This window comes from Trachinotus anak, unplaced genomic scaffold (assembly GCF_046630095.1).
Source record: "Trachinotus anak isolate AG129_WGS33_773 ecotype Australia unplaced genomic scaffold, CSIRO_AGI_Tana_v1 ptg000014l, whole genome shotgun sequence".
Taxonomy (NCBI): domain Eukaryota; kingdom Metazoa; phylum Chordata; class Actinopteri; order Carangiformes; family Carangidae; genus Trachinotus; species Trachinotus anak.
This window is the reverse complement of record NW_027273865.1, coordinates 11,697,684-11,724,496: the sequence shown is the minus strand read 5'-3', so window position 1 is coordinate 11,724,496 and position 26,813 is coordinate 11,697,684. Positions and strand designations below refer to the sequence as shown.

General features: G+C 39.6%; 1 protein-coding gene across 11 annotated transcripts in view; it reads right to left on the bottom strand.

Annotated features, from left to right (window-relative positions):
* The window catches only part of cadm1b (cell adhesion molecule 1b), a 230,606-nt gene that overhangs the window by 13,705 nt on the left and 190,088 nt on the right, over positions 1-26,813 (bottom strand). For 6 of the 11 annotated variants that reach the window (XM_071495819.1, XM_071495828.1, XM_071495820.1 and 3 more), the window contains 7 exons: positions 24,752-24,898; positions 19,756-19,908; positions 17,017-17,154; positions 11,893-12,051; positions 10,386-10,482; positions 9,924-10,096; positions 580-630 (listed from right to left, as the gene is read on the bottom strand). In XM_071495819.1, the coding sequence (XP_071351920.1) occupies positions 580-630; positions 9,924-10,096; positions 10,386-10,482; positions 11,893-12,051; positions 17,017-17,154; positions 19,756-19,908; positions 24,752-24,898 (918 nt within the window). Of the gene's footprint in view, positions 1-579; positions 631-9,923; positions 10,097-10,385; positions 10,483-11,892; positions 12,052-17,016; positions 17,155-19,755; positions 19,909-24,751; positions 24,902-26,813 lie in introns of all 11 variants that reach the window. The other 5 variants (XM_071495821.1, XM_071495827.1, XM_071495826.1 and 2 more) reach the window with 2 other exon arrangements.

The following is a 26,813-nucleotide window of genomic DNA, read 5'->3' as shown; positions in this document are numbered from 1 at the left end:
TTGAAATAATAGCATTTTTTTAATGGTTAATATTGAAATGAAATATTGGAGCAGAGCTAAATCAAAGTCTAAAATAGTGCACACAGAAGATGGCAAAAGGTTGCTCTGCTATAAACAGCATAAATGAACTGCCTTTCATTTACTTCATATGTCTGAGAAAATAGTTATTGATGTTTTTTGGCCTCGCAAAGACGAAATGTGACTGGCATTTGTAGGGGAGATGCAAAGGGCATTATAGTATGATGGATGGGCCGGTTGAGATATAGCTGCAGATGCTGATAAGATAGCAGAACAGCAAAGCAGAGTCTCTGCATTTTCTCAGATCAAACATGTGACTGGAAAAGGCTATGACAGGTGTCTCTGACAGCCCCGCACTGCTTGTCCGCAGTTTCACCTATCAGCAGCACTATCTGATTAAAACTGACCATCCACAGACTCTCTTAGCCTTAGGTACAACTTCTTTCCCTCTTTTCGATCACCTGGTCATACATGCATGAAAACACACACACACACACACACACACACACACACCACACATATATGATTGCTGAGAGGGACAGTAGTGGGGGCATACAGTACCTTGCGTGTTGACTGGGTTGGTGGTGGGTGTGGGGATAGTAGTGGGAGCATCTAGATGAAAAGAATAAAAAAAATAAAGAACATATATAAGAAATAAAGGAAGACAAGAGTAAAGAAATAGACAAAAGTCATTGAAGATGAGAAGCTACACTATAAAAATCATAACATGCACACGTTTTAGCTGCTGTGGTGAGTTCATTTTTAAGAAACTCCATGCCAGCAGCTCTGTGAAGCTGCACTTAAAGGATAGGTTTGCATTTTTTCAAGTCTATCTTAAAACAATAGTCATGTGCCCATATGAACATTGAAACAGGTTTTGCTCGCTGTAATCATTCCTCCAGAGATCCGTGTTTAAAGCAATTTCAGTCTAAGTGATGGGTAGACACAATCTAAAATCCTCTTTCTGTACAAAAATATATTCAAAAATTAATCTGAAGCTAATATGAGGCTTTAGCAATCTGAGTTGTTCAGATCGAATGAGTATCTCCTAAAGTTGCTGTTATTTTTTAGTATGAAATCTTTTTGTGTCTGCAGCACAGAAACGCCATCCAGGAACCTAAAGACGGACTTTTGGTACTAAAAATACTGACTTTGGAAGATTCAGAGAGTTAGTTTGATTAACTCTAACTACTTAACTTTAGATAAAACATGTTAAGAAAGGATTTCTTTAGGGCCATTACAAACGGGAGGAATGATAACACTGAGCAAACCCATTTTAAAGTAGGCCTACATATAGGCACCTGAACAATGTTTTAAGACAAACTTGAAAAAAATCAGAACCGGATGAAGTAAAGAGTTAACATCAGCATGCTAACATGCATACAATGACAATGTTGAAATGCTGATGTTCAGCATGTACTGTTTGTTTGTTTGTTTGTTTGTTTTTTGTTTGTTTGATTTGTTTTTTTGTTTTTTTTAAAACCATGTTTGCTATCTTAGTTTAGCTTGTTAGCATGCTAACATTTGCTGATTTGCACTGAAGACAAAGTACAGTTGAAACTTACAGGACTGTCATTAGTTTTTCCAGGTATTTGGTCATAAAGTACTGCACAAAATACAAACGTGACCCAAAGGTGGATCTAGATGGAAACTTTACTGGATCATCAAAACAATTACAATTCATCCTGAGGGGCTCGTGAGTGTCGAACTAAATTTCATGGCAAGCCATCTCAACCTCATGGCAGCACTACAGGTAAAGTCAGGGAATTATTGCGGTGTCAGCATGCATCATCTGGGGATCATGAACTTCTGTACAAAATTTTGTGTCAGTCTAGTAGATCTCAAGTAGATGTTGAGATATTTCAGTCTAGATCAAAGTGGTGGGCTAATGTGAAAATGCTGGCTTAGTATCCCATGAAAAGTCAGAGAATCACCAGAGTCATTAGGATTCATCCTCTGGTGACCATGAATGTGTGTACCAAATTTTATGGCAATGCATCCAGTAGTTGTTGACACATTTCACTAAAAACAAAAACTTACCCTCATGGTAGTGCTACAAGAAAAGTCAGGGGATCAACAAAGTCATATAGATTAACTGCCCTGGGGAATATTATGGCAACCCATCTAATAGTTGTCGAGATATTTCAGCCAACACATAAGTGGTGGATTGACCTACAGGCCAGCATTACCATTCACACTGTGAGCATGTCTAAGCATACCAAAAAAAAACATTTATATTTGCACTAGGGTTGTATCATATTTCATTATGGCAAGCGTCTGAATTTCTTTTTTTGATAAATTTTCTAATTAACTATGAATAATAATGTCTGACAATCATGGAAAGGTATTGCTATTTTCCACAGTCTCTCTCAATAATTAATGTCAAACTACAAATTAAACCACTCTGGTGGTCTCCTGCTGCAGCACAGCAGAGCCCCGAGCAGCATCCTCCGCCCCACAATGTCCTGATTAGGCCTGTCACTAACCCCCAAACAAAATAATCAGAAAGACAAAATGGAGGGCAATTCAGGTATGTGATGGCACTAAGGAGGGCTTAAAGCTTCCTCATCAGGGGAATATATGCCTGGCTCTGGTGCAGGGGAGAGATAGCACGACCCCTTGCTGTGGGAGAGTCACAGCAGGGGAAATTGGCTGGCTGTTTCCGTGCCTTTACTGTCTGCACTCCATCAAAAGACAGCAGTGGGGGACCACACACTCCCAAACTAATGATAAAACATCAAGGACAGCATAATGTTGCCGCCGGGGATGGAGTGTATGGTGGAGGTGGTGTTGATGGTGGTAGGGGGGTATCAGGGTATCAGGAAGAGATTCTCCTCTGACAGTATTTGAAAAGGGAGGTGGGCTAGATTTCTTTCCCTGTGACCGAAGGCAGTCTGATAGCTGAAATGTCAGTGTCTGGAAGAGGGAAATTGGCCATTCAGGGAAGAGGGTCTTCACAAAGGCCGGGATAGGATGTGGCACATATAATATCCAGCCGAACAAGAATTCTCCATGGGCAATTTCCAGGCTGGATGACTCTGGGCTCAGCATTATGAGGGCTGAAATATGAGTGTATTTTGGAGAGGCCATATTTTCAGGGGGTATTTGTATCAGTGAGGAATTTGATATGAGAAAATTTAACCATAAAGTGAAACAATGTAGGAGAAATTGTTTATCTATGCCTGCTTAAACCTGTCTGCCAACACGACAGCAGGGAAGGTATTTTTGCTTTTCTTTCGTCTATTTGTTTTTCTTGCTTAAAAGTTCCTTTTACATCAAGTATTCTTCAAAAACACAGGGGCATGTCTGTAAAAGAATTAATCTAATGAATTCTTATTGTTAAAAATGAATCTGCAAGCTCAAGTGTTGAAAGAAATTCCTCATTATGTTGCACATTCAGTAAATCAGTGGGATTCAGAAGGACAGCCTTACATAAGAACAGGGAGACCCATGAGTCCTGTCTGCTCACATTATGTCAAAACCCTGATAAACCCCAAATTTCCACTGGCTTGGGATTCTTTGACTTCTTGTCCGGGGAAGATTTATAGGTCAAAAAGTCAACTGTGGCTAAACCATGGCGGTAAAAGCAGCATTGTTCTCCTGCCAACAGGCAGTATGTGTGAGTTATAGCACCAGGTCACCTTTGAGAGAGAGAGAAAGGCCTCTGTCTGGCCAGCTCTCTCCCACACTACACACTGGCCAGGGGGCACAATTCACAGCCTGCTGCAGACACACCCTTGTGAACACCAGCATGACAAGCCTCTTTTTCAGCCTTTCGACCGGCCACATACAATACGTGCACCACAATGGGACTTGATTTGATGTGGATTTACATCGGCCTCACACCTGTCTGGGCTGTCGCACAGTGAGAGGTCATTAGTCTTTTTGAAATAGGAAGAGCCCGAAGGACTAGCACCGGTAGAGGGTGACAGCAGGATGGAAGAGCGCTGATGGACGATTCAGCTTAGCTGTATCAATAATACTCACAAGCAAAAAACAACTCATTAAAATAAAGCTATTTGTTGCATGCAATTGGTTAAACAAAAGGCATTTTTTGACAGGTGTGATGGCTTCAAAAGGACTAAGACTTCATAAATTAAAAAACAAAACCGTAAAAATGCCAGATAAGAGAAGAGGATGGTGATTTTGTAGACAAATGTGAGACTGAAGTCAGTAGCCAGGATGAGAGTGGTGCATTGGAGTGGTTTTGGTTTGCTGCAGAAAAGCTACACAAAATCGCACAAGGTTATCATGCTAAGGCCAATCTATGTTGCAGAAACACACACTAATTAAGCCACCGTAGTAAGCATGATTAGTCTGGGACAACAAACCCTCATATGGACCACAACATGATTTTGTCTGGCATTAAATCCTCCAGAAAAGAGGTGTGGGAGTCGCAGACATAATTATACGCTGTTATGAGCACCTTTTGCCAATCTCCTGTGTCTCATTATAGCGAGCTGAAGTCATAGAGCTTCCAACGCTTGTACACCAGAGGAACAGTGTTTAATAGAAACTGGTAAAATATGTGGATAGGACCATACTAATTGAAGAAGTCATGGCAAAAGGCACAAACACTGATAACGAAGCTATTGTAGCTTTTATTCTGGACCAGAGAACATTTGCTTCCCATTGCTTTTCATTCATTCATGCAAGTGTTACAGATGCAGCATGAAGCAAATGATATATGAATTTAACAGCAGTAGACACTCATCATTCATGAGAGTTCTTTAAATGCCTGCAGGCAATTCAGGGAAAACTCCTGAACTATTAGAATATTGTATTACTATAGATTGTGAAAAAAACAAAAAAAAAAAAAACAACACAATGTGAGAGGATTTACTGAAGATGAGAGTAGGAATCTTTGCACAACAATTAGGAATTTAGTCATGAAAGCTTGAATAAGTCTGCCTTGAGTGAGCTATTTGCCGGCATATGCTGTCCTTTTGTTTGGGAGTGATCATTCGGGGCCCATTGGGAACAAGCAGATGTCATCATCTGCCTGGCAGAGCACGATGATGAATAACCATGGGGCGGCAGAGTTATGAGAGTCACAGGAAACCTATGTCACAGTTACAAAGTCACATGTCAGCTGGTGAAATAAACACATTATTTCTCTGAACATCAACCTAACCTACAGAACTGCTGAACATCACACATACAGTATGATGATGTGACTGGAATTATTTTTTCAAGCAACTGAAGATCAACAATGAAAAACTGGAACACCAGCACTTCTCTGAATGCTTTGTACCTGAGAGATTTGGATTAGAGAATTCCTGCTGTGTGTGAGGCACAGTTTATAAGACATTTGTAAAAACCCTACATGGTTATTTTTCCTGCATTTTCAAAACATCAACAACACCTATCCACTAAACCATTCAGGAGGTGGTGTTTTCACAAGTTTTTTAAAGTTTCCAGGTGTAGAAATTGAGTCCCAGTTTGCTTTGACCTATAGTAAAAAAAACTACATTTGTCCTGTACCCACAACACTCCCTGTTTTTCTTCTGCAATTTCCCCTGAATGTGACAGGTTTTTGTGGCCTCTGCCCAAGACCTTGTCCCTCCATTAAAATCCTATTCACTGTTTGCTCAACAATTAGTGAAATGGTGCTGATGTGAAAAACCTCACAAATCCACATCTTTATTATTCTCACAAATCCACATCTTCAGCAACTGCCATAAACAGTCGCGCATCAGCCAGACAAAAAAAAAAAAAGTTTTATTGCTGGTTTGAGACACACAGTTGATGGCTGTCAACATGACTTAAACAAGCAGACTGAGTAACAATCGAAACGATATCAGTCTGAAACCTGCAATCGGCTCTCTCACAAAATCCACAACAAGCCCATGTTCAACAACAGCTTTGCTTTTAGCGTAACACTTCACACCTCATCTCCTCTCCTCGTCTGATCCGACTGCTTTGGCTGCAAATTAGGTTTAAATATGAGTGTTGGCTTCAGTGGCCAAATCTAAGAATCTGCATCAGTGTGTGATGAATAAGCTATGGCATGGTTTGTGCTATAGCATAACCCACCAGCGTTTGAAAGTCAGTGTAACAGTGTTTGTAAAGGTGTACAAAGATACCTCATTATTTCATCTCAGTAACATTTAGATGTTGTCATTATTCTCTAACCAGCATGATTCCTCACACCTGGCTGAAGCTATCCACAAAATATAAAAATATACTGGCAGAGCAGTGGCCTCTGGAAGTTACCATGTGTGAGTATTCATTAAAAAAGATTTACTGTACTGAGGTTCCTTTTTACCTCACTGTGCATTCTGTGTGATGTCTTTGGAGTCAACTTAGGTGAGAGCCCACTTCCATGGAGAGTGGCAACAGCATTCAGTTTTCACCATTTATAGACAGTTTCTGAAAGTGTGGACGGTTTAATATCTAAACTCTTTCTGCAAATCAATTCTTGATTGTAAGTCTTCTGAGATCTGTTTTTTTTTTTTTTTGGTGAGGCATGATTCACATCAGCCAATGTATCTTGTGAATAGCAAACTCAAGATGTTAAAGTGTTTTTCCACAAGGCAGAGTAGCTCTAACCCACACCTCCGATCTGGTTTCATTTATTGGACTCAAGGTTTTCTACCTCCTGTTTTCCAATTAGCTTTTGTTGATGCCATTACTGTTTCCAACCTACACTGTGAATGTTTGAATGATGTTTTCAATATGGACAAGAACAATACAATGATTTGTGTGTTATTAATTAAATTTAGGACTGTTAGTATTAATGCGTTAATCGTGATGAGATCAAGGACCAAGCAGAACGTGTTTGCTTTTTTTTATCGTGTTAATCGCTTGCCGCCAAACTACAACGTCACTGGTGCTGTTACCAACATTCATTATCATACATTCTAGACTCTTTAGCTGCTACTATTTCGACCCTTTGATGCACCTTTACTTGTTGTGAAGCTGCCACAGACACTTCCTACAAAGATTTTACAAGGCAGAGCAAGATACTTCATGGCAAGTCATGGGAGCAAAAGGGAGACAGTTCCGGTCTGCACAAAGGGGCGTTTAAATCTGATGCCTAAAACGATGTTGATGAATTAGTTGGAAAATAAAAATATAACTTACCCAGAGCTCATCTGCGGATAAATGATCAGACATCTTCATAATTACACGTCAGACATGCTAACGTTAGCTCTAATTTTAAGAATTAATTGTGATTAAGAAAAAATCCTCATTTGACAGCCCTAATTAAATATCATTGTGTTCGTTCATTGCCGTAACTTAGAAGAAGATCTGACAATATTTAAGACAAATTTATACATAAATGCAGGTAATTCAAAAGGGTTCACTAACTATTTCTCACTGCTGTATGTATGTTGATGTATGTACATCATTCAAAAATTCACAGTGCAGGTTGGGAAAAAAAAATTGTGAACCCCTCAGCTACTGACATCAAGAAAAGCTAAATTGAGTCAGGAGTTATTAAATGCCAATTAAACAAGATTGGAGGGGTTGGTTAGAGCTACTTTGACTTGTTACACATGTGATTCTTGTTATTCACAAGTATCATCTGCTGAAATGAACCATGCCTCGCAAGAAAGAGATCTCAGAAGATTTATGATCAAGGATTGTTGATTTGCATAAAGCTGAAAGGGTTACGGAGTTATCTCAAAGAGTTTAGATATTGATCAGTCCACAGTCAAACAAACTCTATAAATGGAGACGATTTAATTCTGTTACTACTCTCCCTAGAGGTGGGTGACTAAATAAGATGCCTCCTAAGACGGGACACAGAAAGCTCAGTGAGGTGAAAAAGAACTTGAGAGTAACAGCTGAAGCTGGTTAACATCTTTGTTCACAGGTCTCAAATATCACAAATCATGGAGCGTAGGGTCCGTGGCAGGACAAGCAGTTCTGTAGGAAGAATGGTCCAAATTTCCCCCTGAATGTTGTGCAGGTCAACAGCTGCTGGAAGAGCTTGTTTGAGGTTATTGATGCCAAAGGAGGTTGACCAGTTATTAAATCCAAGGGTTCACTTACTTTTTCCACAGGTACTGTGAATGTTATTGAGTGTGTTCAACAAAGACATGAAAGTTTAAAATTGTGTCTGTAATATTAGCACATTGTGTTTATCTGTACTTGTGACTTAGATGAAGATCATATCACATTTCATAACTAGTAAACCAGGTCATTCCAAACTTTGTTATTACTCTACCATAATTCTGCACAGTGAAGCGGAAACATCCAAATTTAGTAGCAACAGGTAAAACACATTTTTGGATTTGAGGAGGACTTTAATTTCTGAACCTCAGTTCATGTATCTTATATACTTAAGACTCCAAGATAGAAACACTTTAATATTTTAGTTAATGAATTCCTAATCCCAATCTAACATGAAGAAACATTAATATTCCTCAAACATAATGCTTTACAAACAACTGCAGTTAAGGTTTCTAATTAAAAAACATCCATTTTAACAATCAGTGTAAATTACACAAAAAAGATGCAGGAAGGAATTTTTTGTACATACTAGCAGAGGCACCCTTTTCCCTTGTTTCGGATATGGTCTCTTTCAGACAATGTTCTTGGCACACAGGCAGAAACAAATTGAAAGTTGGGAGCGAAATACAAAATGCTCCTCTAAACAGCAGGGAGCAAGCGCTCCAAGGAGAGAAAGCTAAACTCACCAACAATGGCTGCACCTGCTGCAAATTTATTTTCCCCTCATCCTCAACACCCCTGCCAGCCACCAAAAATAGGAAATTAAGGTCCGAGTTACATGATTCCTAAATGATGAAGTCCCTCTCGCTTAAAAACTTCAAACAGTTCCCTCCTGCCGTTCCCACTTGGGGATTCAAGTGCAAAGATGCCTGGTGCACCTTTAAATAGTTGAGTTGTTTGCAAAAAGGTTTCAACTTTTTTCAGATTATGTGTGATTTCAGTTAAGGAAATTCACTGGCAGTAGCAACAGTAGTTGTATTTTTATGTATTTGTTATTTATTTGCTGTATTTTTGTTTTGTTTTTTGTTAATCTAATCATTGTTTTGTGGGTGGTGATGTGTTGAAAAGTGTACCATGACTGACAATCATGTTAATGTAATGAGGCCTCAGTGAAGAGAGGCTTAAACTAAGGGGAACAAACCATCCACGACATTTAAAGTCAAGTCCTGGGAGAGATGGTGCCTCTATTGCCCTTTACTGGTTGGCTGCAGAACACATTGAAATTCCACCCACTTCAATGCGAGTCAACAGCACCGAATCTTCATCGTAGACAATAAATCTGTGCTGTCTGACCACGTCAGAAGTTTTCAGTTTATGGTTTTCCCAGATTTTCAGGCAGTCCCTCCTGGAAGACATTCAGTATTGCACCTTGCTACAAAGAGCTGTGTGATTCTCAGTCTCACCTGCATACAGCTGGCCAATCAGAGTGAAGTGGGTGTGACTGTCAGGTTGTCAGTTTTGAAAAGTTACACAAATAATCAAACAGCGTAATGTGACAGTACATGTGGGTCAGCAAAGTCTGATGTATGACAGACTTCAAAAATATAAACCTACCACGTAGAATCTCACTTCCTGGGTTTTTAACATGTCAGTCCAAAGTCAATAGCCACTTGATCCATTTCTTTCCACTCACTCACAGTACAGCAGCAGCTTCAATCTTCAACATAAATTTGGATCGCTGTGGATTTGTCAACTGCAGCCACCTTCTGTGATTAAGCTTCCTGTTCGTCTCAATAATAGCTTACATCCATATATGTCTTAAATGTCCATCTGTTTGTTGCACAAATGCCGTAGTAAATCCTCATCATTGTAATGCAATCCCATGACTGCCAATGCTACATTAGGCAGTTAAATGTAATAATCTTACTATACCAGCAATACGCACTGAATCTTGGTGTAAAGGAGGCACGTAAACATCAAATGCAATGGAGCGTAATACCTACCATATACATAGAGGATATAGTCATCATAGGCCTCTCCTACAGCATTGGAAGCCACGCAGCGATAGGTGCCATTGTAGGACTTGTTGAGGTTCTCGATGTAGAGATCAGAGCCGGTCACCACAGCATGAGGCGGCACGTCCTCGTCTACTCTCAGCCAGTTGATCTGATGGGGACTGGAGAGCACAAATACCACACACATCACTCAGGCTCTGTCTATCCACGCTAGAAATCTGAAATAAAGGTCAAATCTGAGATCATCTGAGGAGGGCCACTGGCAGGGCCTGTCTAATGATGTCCTTTATACAGCATGCTAACAACTGGTAACATTTAAATGGTACAATGAAATGTAAAGGTTAAAGGGTGCTTGGACAAGCAGAAAAGGAATATAGAGTGTATGAAACTAAACAGACATTTCAGTGTGTTCAGATGTTTTGAAATATATCCATCTGTGTGAATACTCACTGTGGTTTTCCTTCTGCAATACAGGTCAAATCTAGATTGTCACCCTCTCTGGTTAAACCTTCAGGATATGTCACCACAATCTTCACTTCTGGTTTATCTGAAAAAAAAAAAAAACAACAAAAAAAGATGAGTACAATGATCCAGTGTCATAAGTTATGACAAGACAGCATTTTTTTCTCTCCTCATACCTGCAGCCAAAGCAAAAGTTAAATGATCATTGGGCTCTGAAGTGAAGCGCTGAGAGACACAGACTTTTAAATGAAAGCAAAACAGCCGAGAGTGAAACATAGCGGAGGATGAAATGATTATCCTTTTGCTCAGTAGACATCCAGTGAGTCTACAGTACCTTTCAGCAAAAATGATTTTTTCCTCTTATCAATGCTAGCCAAAGATTACCAAAATGTCAAGCGGTTCCAGTCAAGCTTTCTCTTTTTCCTTGAAAGGTCAGAGAAAACAGTTGTCTACCTGAAAAAAAAATTAACATTCTACTCAGACTACAAAAGGATACCTTAACCTTTCTTTAATGTTTAGCAGTGTAAGGCAGCCTGTATTACCTCTTCAATCAATGCACCATTTAAAGAACACCTAAACATCATTTGACACCTGAGTTGAAGTTTTTTCATTTGCCCGTGATGACTGTATCCCATGGGCCGAGGCACTAGCGCACTGTAAGATTAGAATATGAGGATTTCATGACCCATAGATAACAGTGTCAGGCAGTGAAAAACATACAGTACATCTGTGATGGGAGAATGAAGATACACTGTGAGTGTCTATGTGGGACACATTTCATCAGAGCATCCTACAGAGTAACTGCACCTAGTTTGGAAATGTTGTTCATCTCTCTGGAGCTGTTTTGCCTCTTAGTAGTACTTCTGTGTCTCTGTTTGGTCATTTTGCCTATTTTTGTGATTGTTTTGTCTGTGGTTGTTTTGCATCTCTGTAGTCATTTTGTTTATCTTTGTGGCCATTTTATGTCTCTATATTTGTTATGTATACCATTGTAGTTATTTTGCATCTCTCTGTAGCAAATTGGAGTCTCTGTATAGTCATTTTGTGTCTCTTTGTGCCCAGTAGACCCATTCAGTAAGTCACCCATGCCCACAAATCACAAAAGCCACATTTATTGAAAGTATGTTGATTTAAACTGGAATAGAGTTCTGAGTTGACTGGTACTGTATAGATTCTTGTTGGTGTGTTAAGTTGGCAGTGTGATTTAAAAAAAAAGCAAAAGACAAAAAGGTTTTACACAAAAAAATAGCTTGTGTTTTCAAAAAATTAAATTTCTGGGTATCATTATCTCCATTTTCTAACTTTTAAAAAATGTGATTGTTTTAGTGGGCGGTATCTTTGAATCACGAGAAGTGTCTCTACAGGTGCATGATATCAACAAATGCCACAGCCTACTTAAGTACTTAAGATCCCCACCAGCCCCAACAAGAGACAGTCTAAGGTGCTGCCTTGGTCTAGTTCTAGACTTGAATAAGTTATGTTTCAGGTCACTCACATAGCACTTCCAAGTGTCTTTGAGCCAGGAGGTCCTTTACAGCTGGGTGGTCAATGATGCAGTCCACTGGCACTCCATCGTCTTCTTTGGTGACAGAAAATTTTACCCGGCTGGTGACAGTAAACATCCTGTCATACGTCTCTTCAACTGTTGTCTCACCTGGAAAAACCATCATATGCATGAGAGGGGAAAAAGTTATCAGCTAAACAGTTCAAAAATAAATCTGAAATACTGCAGCAGTACCAACCTGCAGTGACCATAATGAGCAAATAGTCATAGCTATTAAGAGCACATTACCTGTCAAACTGGAGTGCGTTCCAGTGGCATTTACATTTAATTTATGATTCAGTGATGTGGCGCCCGAACGAGGCTTTAGAGGATTCAGGTGGGCCAGAGGCCTTCAGTTCTGATGAGAGCAGGGAGGAGCGGCTGGGTCATACAGGCCTGATAATGAATGCCTTTGCAGCTTGAGGGCTGAGCATTGTTGGGGCTAACCCTGCAGTAATCTGCTGCCCACTAGGCCCTAGGCTGTCAGAGGGGCATTCATTTAGAGAGCATTACAATGCCACAGGGGCATCGCATTAGCCGCAGTGCTGAGTGTGATGGTTTACTCGCACTTAATGAAGTGAGGAAATAATTACAGCCCCACTCTGACCTGCAGCACACTTCCATTTCAGCCTTGTCACAGGGGAGCCCGGCTGGACTCAGGGAGGGCAAAACACTGTTGTTCCACAGTTGATGATCACCAATACACACATATGTGGCCACTTGATGGATATTAACCCCATTTAACACACCCAGAACCTGCCTACATACAATTTAAAGTACTGGGATTGGTAAGTGGTCAGTGAGCTTGAGGGCATCAAATTTGACCGCTCTGCCAAGTGTGGTGAGGCTGTTTGAAAAGCCCACTGACTGTTAGAGAGGAGTAAGTAAGTAATAACAGTGACATAATAATAACAGCAGGAATAAAAGGTGTGATGGTGTGATGAGAATAAATGCCTACAGACTGTGATTATCTTGGTGTCTTGTTACAGAATCAGCCAGATGGCAAACAGTTCATGTATTAACATCTGAACACATTAAAACCCAAAATGAGTAAAGACATTGCAGGATGTACAACACATAAGGCACTGTTAGTATTACAGTCTTTGTCTAATGTTATACATTTCTCTTCCCCAAGCTGTTAACTATAGCGTCTAAGTAATTTGACTTCACTCTAAAGAGCACTGAAAGCATTAACGTGACACACAGCAAATTAGTTAATCCCAAACATCTTTAGTTAAAGCAGAGTGCTGTGATCAGTGGTAACAATCTCAGAACAATGCCATCTTGTTCCCCACCAAACAACAGAAATTTCATATGAAGAGCTTTTTTAGTCACCATGCAATCACAAAGACCAAAATCAGACAACAGGTCACATTTGTAAGGTCAACGAGGGCGTTTCCAAGAGCTGGGTGAAGTGCAGTATGAATTGGAGGGTTTGGTGATTAGTCATTATCCTCTCAGCCAGTCGCAGTGATTGTCTTATACCAGCCGCAGTACTGCATTACTAAATTGGCTCAGGAAAAGGCTTCTTCAAATAGGAAAATAATATCAGTATCCAGGAACTTCAGAGTGGCATGACACACGCATGTGACAGGGCTAAATCATTATCACAATATCAACAGGTTTATTTTCCGGAGTTGAAATGATTTGTCAATTAGCTGGCAGGCAGAAAAGTGATCTGCAACTATTTGGATAATCAATGAATTATTTAAGTCACTTTTCAAGCAAAAATTGTGAAATATTTGCAGATTTAAGCCTCTAAAATTATGAATTTTGTGACATTTCATGGATGGATGAAAATAATTGTTAGTTGCAGCCATAATATCTCTAATTAAGATGCGGCAAATGTGTAGAGACTCATATAAAATAATAAAACTTTGACTGCATGACTGCACTTCTCTCAATGGAAACTTTGCAGACAACACTACTAAAACTGCTGATTTTGTGCAATAAACAGAGTTGCCTTAGTGCAATGTCAAGGAGAGGTTTTTTTTTTTTTTTTTTTATTTAATGAAAATTGCACCATTCTGCCACGTACTTGTCTGCAGTGGAAGTCTCATGATGTTGGGTCTCTCATTTGACCTCTGTACCATGCAAAATACCAAAGGGACAGGCTAAACACATTTCAAGGTCAGGAAAATGCCTCTGCCTGGGCTCAGCCTAGTGCTGTCATGAAAAAAAAAGTCTTTAATGTGACTTCTAGTATCAGTTATTTTTGATCATGATTATTCTTACAAAGTAATTTTGATATGAAAAAGAGTTGGAAAACTTCTAAAAGTTCCGTGTCATGTTTTGAAGATTTGAATCAGAAAGACAGAGCCATTATCATTGTACAGGCCAACCAATGCTTGTCAATTAATAGTGTCATCCAAACCAGACGAGGAAAACAACTGTGGATCAAGTCGTGGAAGGACTCCGATCTGAATGCAGAGAAGATGTGAGTGTTGCAGCAGAGATGTCAAATCAAACGCTCTTGTGAGCATCAACCACCGATCAATCCCAGTGCAATCAAGCATGGCCTCTTCTCAGGGTGACATTTTCTTTCAGTTGGCTTCTAACTCGAGCTGCAGAGCCGCTACTGATCAAGCTGTTTGAACACAGCTCTGACGAAAGTGTAACATTGGCATTAGCATTAATAAAGCAGGCTAAAATTAAGATAACATGAGTGCCGAATCACACTGGATCAATATGAAATAATACTTTTGCCACTAGACAAGTTCATTTTAATAACATGTTTCAAATTTGAGTGTGATTACAAACTTGAACTCTATTATGGTAATGGTAATATTATAAGTTTTTAAATAAAGCATTTTTAAAGGATTTTTTTTACAGTTTTTAATGCCATTAGTAGTGAAATAATTTATAATCATTTTCACAACATGGCAACTCAAAAGGAAAAAGTTTCTCTTACTATTGGCTTATAACTAATCTCTAAAGCATTAGTAAATGATTTACATACTATTGATAAAGCCCACAAATCCCTCATAAAAGGTGCCTTGTTAGAAAGCGGTACCAATATTACTAATATATAAATATATATATATATATATATATATATATAAAATATTCTGAAATTGACATTCACTTGATTTTTCAGAAGCTTTTAATTGTATTCCATAGCCTTCATTTATGAATGGAATTTGGTCAGATGCTACCAAGTTTCAATCAGTGAGTGAAGCAAGTGAGGGAATGTTTATTTTTGGGAAATTTATTCAGGTTACAAGAGTTGCTTTTGCAATGTGTCACTAAATCAGAGTATTTGTCACACATTTTTTTTTCCCTCCAAGGTCAAAATTAATACTACATGTTCAAGCTCTAATAAACGTATAAAATTAAAAGTAAGACTGAAAAAGTTGGGGGAAAAAAAGCTTTTATTTGATCGGCCAAGAGATTCCCTTTTCCTGAATACTGATTGTTGCCATAATCCAAAATCTTTAAAAGCTGAATTTTAAATTGCAGCTTTAATGGTTGGGTGCGTTTTTTTTAAAGCTATGTGTAAATAGTATTAAATTTTAAGTTGCTTTCCACCTAATCAAAACAGAATATTTCTAATTGAATTTTAAAAAATACAAGGTCTACTATCTGTTCAAAATTCTGATTAAATCCAATGCATGCACATTCACATAATCACATACAAATTTTAGAAACACATTTAAATGCAGCTGTCTGAAGGAACAAATCTCCTCCTGTACTTTAGCAGCAGTAGCAGCTGAGCACTGGGCTCTGCTACATTTAAATAATGTTGCAGCTGTCATTTATGCTAACAAGCATTTTGCCACCTTGTGTGTTGAGGTGCTCTCAAGCCAGGGCCCGTCAGTCCTGTACCTGCCAGCATGATAAATGGTTGCAAAAGCAATTCGTCCAATTTGAAAGTGTGTTTAAATTAGCCAGCAAATTTATTTCTTGCCATTATGGCTGTCTTTCCTACACACAGACGTAAAAAAAAACATGATCACAGAGATTCTATAAAACCAGTGTGGTGTGTGCATTTTAATCTCAATATGTGCAGGAGCTAATGAATTGTTTAGCACGTCCATAATGAGTAGTGATTTCTGTTTCCTGGGGTACAGGAGGACATGACTCTCTGGCTCTTCTTATGTACCCACTGCCACTATGGATTAGCCCCATTCGGCATGTCAGTGGCATTTCGCTGATCTAACCATCCTGTTGTGTCTCCCTCCCCTACAAAACACTCGACAACTCATAAACAGAAATTGACTTCGACTCCTGTAGGGAACACTGGAGGCACAGATGGCATTTAGCTTCAGATTCGCTCTTGTCTAAATATTTCATCTCTCAACAAGCCAAATGAATCCTCTCCATTCTAATACATATATAATTTGACAACAAGCCCAGAGATATCCACTCTGTGTAAATATGATATGACTAAAATGAATATCCCCCCTTGCTGTACAATAAGTGTGTAATGAATAATTGATGACCCCTAATCATAACTGAGAGGTAATAAGGATTTTTCACCACCCCAGATTATATACCCCTCTCTGCAATGGACTGCTGCTAGCCAAAGGCACTGGAATGGAGATGAGATGTGCAAATACAAGTTCATAACCATGTTTACCATGTATAGAAGTTTTAAAGTAAATATAAAAAGATTCAGGGAACAGTGAAGGTGTAACGAAATGCTCACATCTAAACAAGAATCTGTGAAATAAAAATTACAATATGAAAGTCGCTTAACAGCCAACCTTTTGTAAAGTTTATGAGAAACATAACAAAACATGAGCCTGGACTGGAGCTCTTGCAGTGCTGAATGCATATTTGATCATTACATACTGCGGCTAAGAAAGCAGCCCAGGCTTACAGACAGGGGATTTTATACACTGGTTAAAAAAAGAAAAAGAAGAATCAAGAATGCCCACCACCAGCTGTATAAGCCAGGCATGATTATCTTCCTATACATGTCAGTCAACATAATCAGTACACCACACATTATGTTTTAGAGTAAGAACTACATTTTGTTCACAGAGGAAGTGCCTCCAGAAATCAGGACTTGTAGGGAAGCGGACAGGCCTGGAGCATGTGAAGCAAACCAGGGGAGGCTGTTTTTCTACTGACCTGTCAGTTCTTCCTCCCCTTTCATCCATCTGATGGAGGCAGCTGGCTTGCTGCCCATGGCTGTGCAGGTGAGCTCCGTCTCGTTCCCCTCGCTGACCACATCCTCGCGGCTCTCAATGATTGGACTGCCTGGCGGGACTGACCCACAGCAATAGCAACGGTCAGAAAGACACCAGCATGATAACATTTATACATGCACACACACAATTTGGTAACACTTAACAATAAGGGTAAAAAACACATACTTAAATAATGCATTCTTCCTTGCCCTTAATAATAACAGATGCATTTTAAGTCACAATTAGTTGATACATGAATTTATATGCTGTCAAATTAGCTGGAATCCAGTTACATAGGAAAGGACATTTCAGATGGATGCGTTTGCATTAGTGAATGTACATTAATTAATCATTTGCAAATTAGTATCCATTGCCTGAGGGGACACAAATCCATGTAACATGTAAACAGTGATGATCTTATGTCTCTATAAGTAATGATGAACGCTTCATGTGCCCTGTTTCCTCTCAGTTGTGACTTTATTGCGTAGGCCAGTGGCCCTTCTGTTACCTTTAACACGTTTGGCCATTTTCCCCTCACTTGTCAGCAGGAACCTGCTGGATGTTACTGAAGCTAAAAAAAACCCTTGTAACTGAGACATAAGAAAGGACTGGTTTACTGGCTTGCTCATCGATATGATTTGCTGGTGATATGGATGACACAAGTGAAAACACTGAGCCTCAATTCAAGTAGCTTATAGGCTGCCTAAAAAGAATCCCATGTCTGTTTGGGCACATTTTGACTCAAAAGAAGATGACAACAAACAAAAAAAGTGAAATGCAAACAATGCGGAAAAACAATTTCAGTGACCAAAGGTGAACATGACAATGCCTCATTGGATTGTCCTGTCCCAGATTTTTGGGTACGATCTACAGGTCATAATTTCAGAAATAACTCTGGAAAAAGGAAAATAACAGGGGACCAATGGGACCAAGATCAGTTGATGGTGTAATAAAGTGACTACACATGTAATTTGCTTACTCAAAATTTTGTTGGATTTCGTGTTCAGTTCCTCTTTATCTCTTTAAGCAGGGACGATATTAACCATGTTTACATTCTTAGTTTCGCATGTTAGCATGCAAAGTGCAATCACTGCTTTTTTTTTTTTTTTTTTTGCTGTATGGGAAACAAGTTGACATTGACATTGACATATACTGTCAAGTGAACTCATTAGCACAGTCGCATAATAATATATCCAGTAGCTTTGGCGCAACATTATCATTCATTTGGACTCATGTTTATGACCACCTGGCGAACATCCAATATCCTTTCCCTGTTTTTGGTCTCTACCAACTTCTGAGGGAAATATCGGGCTCTTTAGCTGCTAAATGCTCCACTATGTTCACCAGCTAGTTGCTTACTGTGTCAGTCTACTGTTTGGTGCTGAGCTTTTAGTGCACAGTGGGTTTTTAGAGCTTTTCCGCTGAAAACAGCAGCCTGCTGCATCTGAAAACAATACTAGGAGAGCGGTGATGGTAGACCACCACGGTAAGTTTAGACTGGACAGTTCAGCAAGGAGCTTAAAACTCACTAAAAAGCTCTGTAAAGCTTCATAGATGTAGAGCTGCATATTCAAGTGATAATTTCGTTCTTCGTTATGAGCAACCCTTTTTTACATAGTCATTTGATATACTGTTAGCGAAAAAATGTTGGTCAGAACCACTTTACGTTTTAACAGACCATCTTGAGTGCAAAATGAATGTCTGTTTTAAATTCAGTGCAAATCCATTGAATATGTGTCAATACATTTCACTTCAAACCATAAATGTCAGCTTCAAGGTGGTGCTAGAGGAAAAATCAGGGGATCACCAAAGTTAGTAGGTTTCATCCTCTGGGGGCCATAAATATCTGCACAAAACAAATGCAAATCCATGAAACAGTTGTTGAACTGCTTATCATAACCTCATGGTCATTTAATCATTTCTTATAAGTGAGCAAAATGAATTCATGATACACCTACTAATCATTAAATCATCATGAGTCATGCATTAGTTATGAATCCCTTAAGGATGTGTTTCATACCCTCATTATAAAGTGTTATGTTACGTAAGTATATGTAAGTAAATACACATGGGTGCAAAATCTCAGCAAACTGAACAAGTCTCAGTTGTCCCTCATCCTTTGCATTAGTCAGTGCACTTGCTAAACTCCAGTTGCTTGAAATCAAAAAGTCAGCGGGGTGTTTATTTCAAGGACTCTTCAATGCACCCCTTGGTTCAGAAATACTGCAGCTAGGTTTCAATTGTACAACTAGAGTAATTACTTTAAAGTGCTTTTAATTCCTTTCAATCCCCCAGGATGTCTGCATGTATAATAAAGCTTAACTAGAGTAATTTCACTCCAAAGCATCAAAGTGTGGCACAGCTGACTCTCAATAGGGAATCGTTTGGAGCAGCCAAGTCAACATTCACCGGGATTCACAGAGTCAACACAGCTGCCAAAACCAACGCGGTCTGAGCCATCAGTTTCAGCATCTGCTCCTTTTCGTTATGCTGTTGAGCACCGCGAGAGCCTAATTGGCTGACATTTTGTTTCAGTTGCTAAAGATAACGGGATCAAAGATTACTATTATTTCACATTCACCATCTATAGCTGAGCGAAATACAATGAAAGTGTGTGCGAGCGTCTGTGAGGAGGGGTGTGATATGTGTGTGAGGTTCACACATGCACCCTCACACCTACCCAGGACAGTGATGTCTGCGTAGGCTTCCTGAGGAGGATCTGTGTAGAGCTGGCACACATAGCGTCCCTCATCGGAGAGTGACACATTGGACAGAGACACCCGCAGTTCGTTGTCAGAGAAATTCACCAGCTGGAACCGGCTGTCCTTCAGAGCTGTGGGGATACATGTGAGACAGAGACAGTGAGGATATAGGGTACAGGGACACAAACGTGAGACATGGAGTGAGGAGGAAGAGGGAAGGGGTGGAAAATGGGAAGTGGAGGGGGGAGAGAATGAGAGAGGAGATGGATGAAGACGATGGAGCGCAAGGGGGAAAAAATGAGATAGAGAAGTGTGGAAGAGTGAGGGTGGGGAGTGTTACCCTTTTGTGGGCTTTCTCCTTAATTGAGTAAAAGAAAAGTGAGTTTCAAAATGATTCATACAAGTTGATTTATAAAGTAGCTTTACAGTCCACAGAGCACTGGAAAAGACAGGAAAGTGTGAAGAGTGCTCATGAGGACTCCTAACAAGCTAGGAACTCTTAAAATGGGCCGCTGCTGGTCATGGATGGATGCATCAAACTCACATATTCCAGAAAAGGGAGAGGCATTCAAACATACATAATGAATTAAATCACAGTGCGGAGGTAGAAAGGGTTGGATGCCTGAAACTCCAAATCAAAAGTAGCCAGGAATCTGTATACTAATGCCTGTATATATTGGCTGAATTTTCTTTTAATGTTGTCAAACTAGGTTATCCATCTCTCTCAGAGTTTTCACTACGTTTTTCATTTGGCCAGCCCTCATCCCTGAGCACTCTTTTACATAAACAGCTTTGGTTGATTTGATTGGGAGCCCTTTTGATGTTTTGACCTGCCTTCTTTATCTAGTCCTCTCTGCATCTGTCGAGCTAACGAACTCTATTCAGCCCCTATTTAAAGCATAGGGAGTTTGTTATTCCCGTCAGGCTTTACACTTAGCATCATGATCATTACCCAAGGTCTCGGGGCAGTGTCAACATGAAACCTCATCCCCCAATATAATTTGAGAGCTCTTTGGAAGTCTCTCCTCAAAGGGAAACAATGACACTGATGCACTTTGAGAGTCGAAGCACCTGCTAGGGAGGGAAACCCTTCACTTCTGAGACGGTGAATGTAGTTTAAACGAGGCACTTTCATAACTGCTTGACTGCTTACATAAGAGTATGGAGGGTGCACAGTATCTTGTATTTATTAGTCAGTGTTTAGGCATATTTTCACCACAATATGTCTACATATTAGGGTTGCGATTATTTTATTAGTGATTAATCTTCTGATTATTTTCGTGATTCATAATTTGGTCTATAAAATGGCAGAAAATAGTGAGAAAAGCCCATCACAGTTTCCCAAGACCCAAAATGACACATTCAGTTGCTGGTTTTGTCGGACCAACAGTCCAGAATAGAAAGGTATTGACTTTACTCTTACAGACGACAGAAGAAAATATTCAAATTGGAGGAGCTGATGTCGGTGAATCTTAAGCAGTTTGGCTTAAAAAGAACAAGGAACATGATCAATGGATCAGTAAATCTGTCCTTGATTAATTTTCTTTTTGTCAAGTAACGACTTAATCAACAATAGTTTCAGCATGTTTTATGTTGTTGCCCTCACTGAGGCTCTAAAGATCACATGGAATTAAAGTAATTAATTTAATTAAACTAGATTTCTTAAAGGGGTATGTGTAAGAATTGGCTAACTGTGGAATTCATACACTAAACAAATATTACCAGAAGGTTTGGGTATCCACTGCTCCAATGAGAAACAAGAAAATGTACTCGTAGGCCCCTCCCCATCCCCTGTGCCACAGTCAGACATACTGGGAGCAACCGGTCCTCTCAGTGTACCTGTAACCTCACAGTTACTACTTCTTGATCCCCTCGGACTGAGGGAAGGCCGGACACTACAGTGACTCAATATTACCTCTTCACATACAAAGTAGCATTATGAGACAGACCATGGCTAGCTGGTTAGCATGCTAACATCAATAGATATCGTTGACCTAATATCAAAACATTTAATCATGTGATAATTTTGAGCAGCTATAATCAATATTTTAAATGGACAGTAAGTCTGTTTATATAGTCACAGGACTGGTTACATTGCCATGTTGTGCAGAAGTCGTGGGTTAGACAGCTAAACAATTAGCTCACATTTTTTTCACATTGTCAGTTGATATATTGTTGTTATGAAAATAGTGATTATAGCAGTTTTAAGATTTAAAACCAGGTTTTCAAATATTTGATGCTGAAAGGAGAGATGTCTTTCTGTAGAATACCACTTTAAACATCAAACCTTTGTAACACAAAGTCAGACAACCCCTGAGCAAAGATGCAGAAAATAAATAATGGTGTGATATTGCATCACCATCCATATAGGTCCACCTCTGCTGATAAACACTCATTTTTCCCATTTCAGATGACAACTCTGCCAAATTGCATGTCATTTCGCATATATCTAGCAGAATAAATGGCTCATCCCAACAAGACTCGCTCAGCCTCTATACCTATGACATAATTCATCTTTATTTACTGCAATAGAAATTGGTTTATTGGGCCTTCACTGGTACTGTAAAGCTGCTATCATTTTGGTATTTGTGTGCGTATCTGTTTCTGTGGCTGCCGCTTCACTTGTAGCTGCTGCTCTTGTAGCACCTGGTGTGTCTCTATGTCACTGCTGTTTACTTCCTTGTATACAAAGATCTGCTACTGTGTCGAGCGGCCCCGTTGACAGGTAACAATGGCACTGGCTGAGGGGGGTCCCCACAGAGCCAGCAGTCCTTTAGGAACAGAGCCTAGAATAGCGCTGCCATGGGGTTCACTAGACCCCATTACAAGAAACACAAACATGCAGCAGAAGCAGCAGCAGCCGAATAACATTTTGGCCGCCTGTCAGAAACCTGACATATATTCAGATCTAATTGCAGATAAACAAAACCGTTTGGGTATTTTAAATTGAGAAAGGCACTGTATTGACTAAGGCAGAGAAAATTAAATGTTTACAAGCCCACGTAGCGCAGCTCAATAAAGAATGAAGAGGACAAGGTTGTCTTAACCTCATGGAAAGATTTAGTTAACAGTACAGAGCTAATATTGATTGTTGCTAGGATGTAAGAGCTAATAATTCATTGTTGCGTTTCTAGACTGAAGCATCCCCAACCTAGAGTACAACATGGCCTATGCTTAACATCAATCCATTTTTCTCTGCCTTATTCACATGCAGCTTTGGGTATTTTGTACAAATATGACGAAGACGTGTACTCGAACTCCCCTGATGCTCTACGCAAGTGAGAAAATGGAACACACGTCTCGCTACCTAGACTTGTGAAATAACAGCTGGGATGCAATACAGACTGAAATGAAGGGTGTTTCTCATTCACCTTGAATCTTGGCTCAGATCCCAGATACAAACAAGTAAAAAAGCAGAGACAAAAACTCAGTTCAAAGTAGAGGTAGCCCATATGCTCATGCATAATCATAATGTTCAATATCCTAATCTAAGAGATTATCGTAAAATCGAACAGTGACAAGGACACAACAGTATTCCCATTATGGTAGCACTGTGAATTATCTCATATTAATCTTGCTGCATTCGGAGCTTAATGACTTGTGCAAAAGAGTCAGAAAGTCAAGGACAGATGGAATCACATTTGCACAGAAAATCTAACCTAAAACAGGAGCTGATCTTGCAGTGATATCCGATACCTTCTCTCTAATGTCAAAGGGATTCCTTTAGGACAGGATTTTACAAATGACACAGACAGACATACATCAGGAAAAAAAAATACAGTTGGAGCAGCTCATCCTGTGCAATTAATTCTCTCAAATGTGGTGAAATAAGCACAAAGTCTGAAGTGTAGACTAGTTGTTGTGGACACAGTTATGTGAGGAATATTTAACTACAAATTGGATTTTTAGGTGCACCATCAGCCATGCCATTCTCACCTGTTCGTCCTGTGAAAAGTCAAGTTTAGGGCTACAACTTATGATTCTCTTCATCAGTTTATCTTCCAATTATAGAAAACAGTGAAAATGCCTGTTACAGAGCCCAAAGTAAATGTCTTGTTTTGTCCGAATTACCGTCTAAAACCCAAAGATATTAGGACAGAGAAAAGCAGCAAATCATCACATTTGAGAAGCTAAAGCCATTTGTGTATTTTTGTAAAGTAACTTCCCATTCAAAAATGTCTTTTGCTTCTTGCTACTTCACAATGGAAATTTTTGTGAAGTAGGAGACATTTTGTGTCTAGTAGTTAAATGAAATATATTTGTGTATTCATGGAGTCTAGATTTTTTTCAGTGAGGGAGAAGGAATAGATGTAGATTTAAGAATATTGAACTTTTCTGTGGACAAAACTGGTTAAGACAAGAAATTATTATGCAAAGCAGAGTAATTTTATGTCTCAAAACATTGGTGGAAGTGATCTTCAAAAATTACTTAAACCACAGATAGATAACCAAAATTGTAATGTAATTTTTACGTCCATCAATCCATTAGTCAACTAATAGCTTAATCTATGTCTATGGTATGGTTAGTTAAGAAAAAAGAAATCCCCTTTATAGTTACTGTTTAGTTGCAGTTTAAAAAGGTGTACATGCACAATAACAGCAAATATCGTAGAGAATGAAGTGGAATAGATGCTTCCAACATAGAGCTTTGGTGATAACTTGGTGAGGAGAACATTTTCATTATGGATAGTACAGTGGGCGTTTGCAAGTTCTCCCCGTGTCTGCATGGGTTCCCTCTGGGTACTCAGGCTTCCTCCCACAGTCCAGAGAGATGCACATTAGGTTAATTGGTGACTCTAAATTGCCCATAGGTGTGAATGTGAGCGTGACTGGTTGTTTGTCTCTATATGTCAGCCATGTGATAAACTGGTGACCTCGTACCTTGCCCTTGCCCAATGTCCAATCATTTCAAGACATTGTGCTTGAACTTTCAGATGATGTCATGAACATTGTGTCCGAGGCACTGGCACTTACGTCTAACATCTTTGAAGTAGATGGTCTGTCTGTTGGGGTTGAGCAGCTGGATGACGGAGTCGTCGTTGTTCTTCACTCTGCAGCTGATGGTGGCCGTTTCCCCCTCGATCACTGACACGTTGTCGGCTGCCAGGTTCTGGCCTTCGACTTCTCGAATCACAGACAAAATATACAGATGGCAGAATGATATTTCAAATGGGAGACAAACATTTCTGTCTGGATATTTACAGCCTATCAAATATTTATATGTGTCACTACAGGGACTGCATGTCAACACATGCACAGTGTAAAGATATGTGAATAGGCCATGTAGATTGTCTGTTTGCAGCCATGTTTAATCCTTTTAATATAAGAGCCATGTGCAATGTTTGTCACTATTGATCTTCCACCAGCTCAGAGTGGGTCCTGTGAGTCAGTGCCAGATGGGCTGTAAGCTCTGCTGCCCACAAAGGTAGGGAGAGAGGAGAGGGTAGGAAGAAAGAGAGACAAAGAAAGAGTGTAAGAAAGTGGCAAGCAGTAAATATGGGTGAGGCGGAGGAGGGGAGGAAGAGAGAGGAAGTTAGAGAGAGAAGCGAGAGAGAGAAGAGAGAGATGAGACTGGCTGGATGCTGTTGATGGTTAAGCTTTATCAGAGCCCTCCATCTGAGGTTCCATGTGACCAATGTGTGCTCAGTGGCTCTGTTCTGTATCTCTAGGAATAAAAGTGCTGTAACCATCTGAGTCAGTCTCTATACACTGGCACTTATGCCACAGACAGGCCGCGGACCTTGTCATCGTACCTTACACACCACACACCCCCCCCCAAAAAAAGCCTGGCTTTGTTTCCCCTGTCTTCCAAGAGAAAGAGAAAGAGAATCAGAAGTCACCTTGTGCTATATTTATCTGGCAGGAGTCAAAAAAGCGTAAAGAGAATAGAGAATATGCTTTTGATGTTTTCTTGGGGCTGTGGCTGAGAGTGTTGTACCTCCACACCAGCGGAGGAACAACACTCTCAGCCACAGCCCCAAGAAAATATCAAAAGCACATTTGCATGCCAACGTTGTCAGACACCTCTATTGCATTGTGACATTTACAAAGTGGAGGGAAAAAAACATCTGCATTTTCAGATAGTGATAATGGGAATAGACAGCCAAACTAACATGATTCAAAACGAACTCTGTGAATGCGGCGAGCAATAAGAAATTAACCTCCTGTGGAGAACCGCTCCTCAGACCTGTCTGATGCAATGAACTACCCATTTCTTTCCACTCTGCTGCCAGGGTTCGGGTTCAAGACAAAAGGAAAGTAATGGGTAAAAACAGAGAGAGATTATATCCAAATTGTACACACTGCAACCCATTAACGTTTTATAGTTAATCTGAGACAGGGTTTTAATGCACTTTATATTTACTGATTGTTAAAGTGCACTGAGATCATTTTATATGAAACTGTGAACAAATACACAGACATTAACCAAATTAAATAGTACAGCAGAGGGTGATAGTGAATGATTCTTGTTCCAGTGTTTACTGGGGATACGCAGTACCCTCTAACAGCCACTAGGGACAGATGAGACAACACTGAATAAGTGTGTAAATGAATAAGTATGGAAAAAATGCACATTTTGTGTACTGAAAGTGTCATGACTTCAGTGGGTAAATATTTGGATACTTTAACACACATCAGGCTTTTCATTTCATCTCCCTCCTCTGGAGAAACTCTCACACTAACACTCAGACGTGTGTTGTGCTTTCATTCATGTTGACTTGTCAGTCGCAACAGCAAGAGGAACACAGCACACAGAGATTGTAAGTAAAGTAAATGGATGATGATGGACTTAAGGGCTATTGTTCTGTGTGTGTGTGTGTAGGGTAGTTACAGCATGGGAAAGGTTAGGGAAAGACTGTGGCTATGAACAAATACATTAGTTAAAGCGATAGTTTGTCTAACTTTCTCGCAGAGAGTTAGATGAAAGGTTGACATTACTTTTTTTATTTTTTATTTGTCCATTAAACATAATATAAGTATTTACCATTTTACCAGAAGTTATGTGTCAGACTATTTCTTGGCGTGTCTGCGTTTT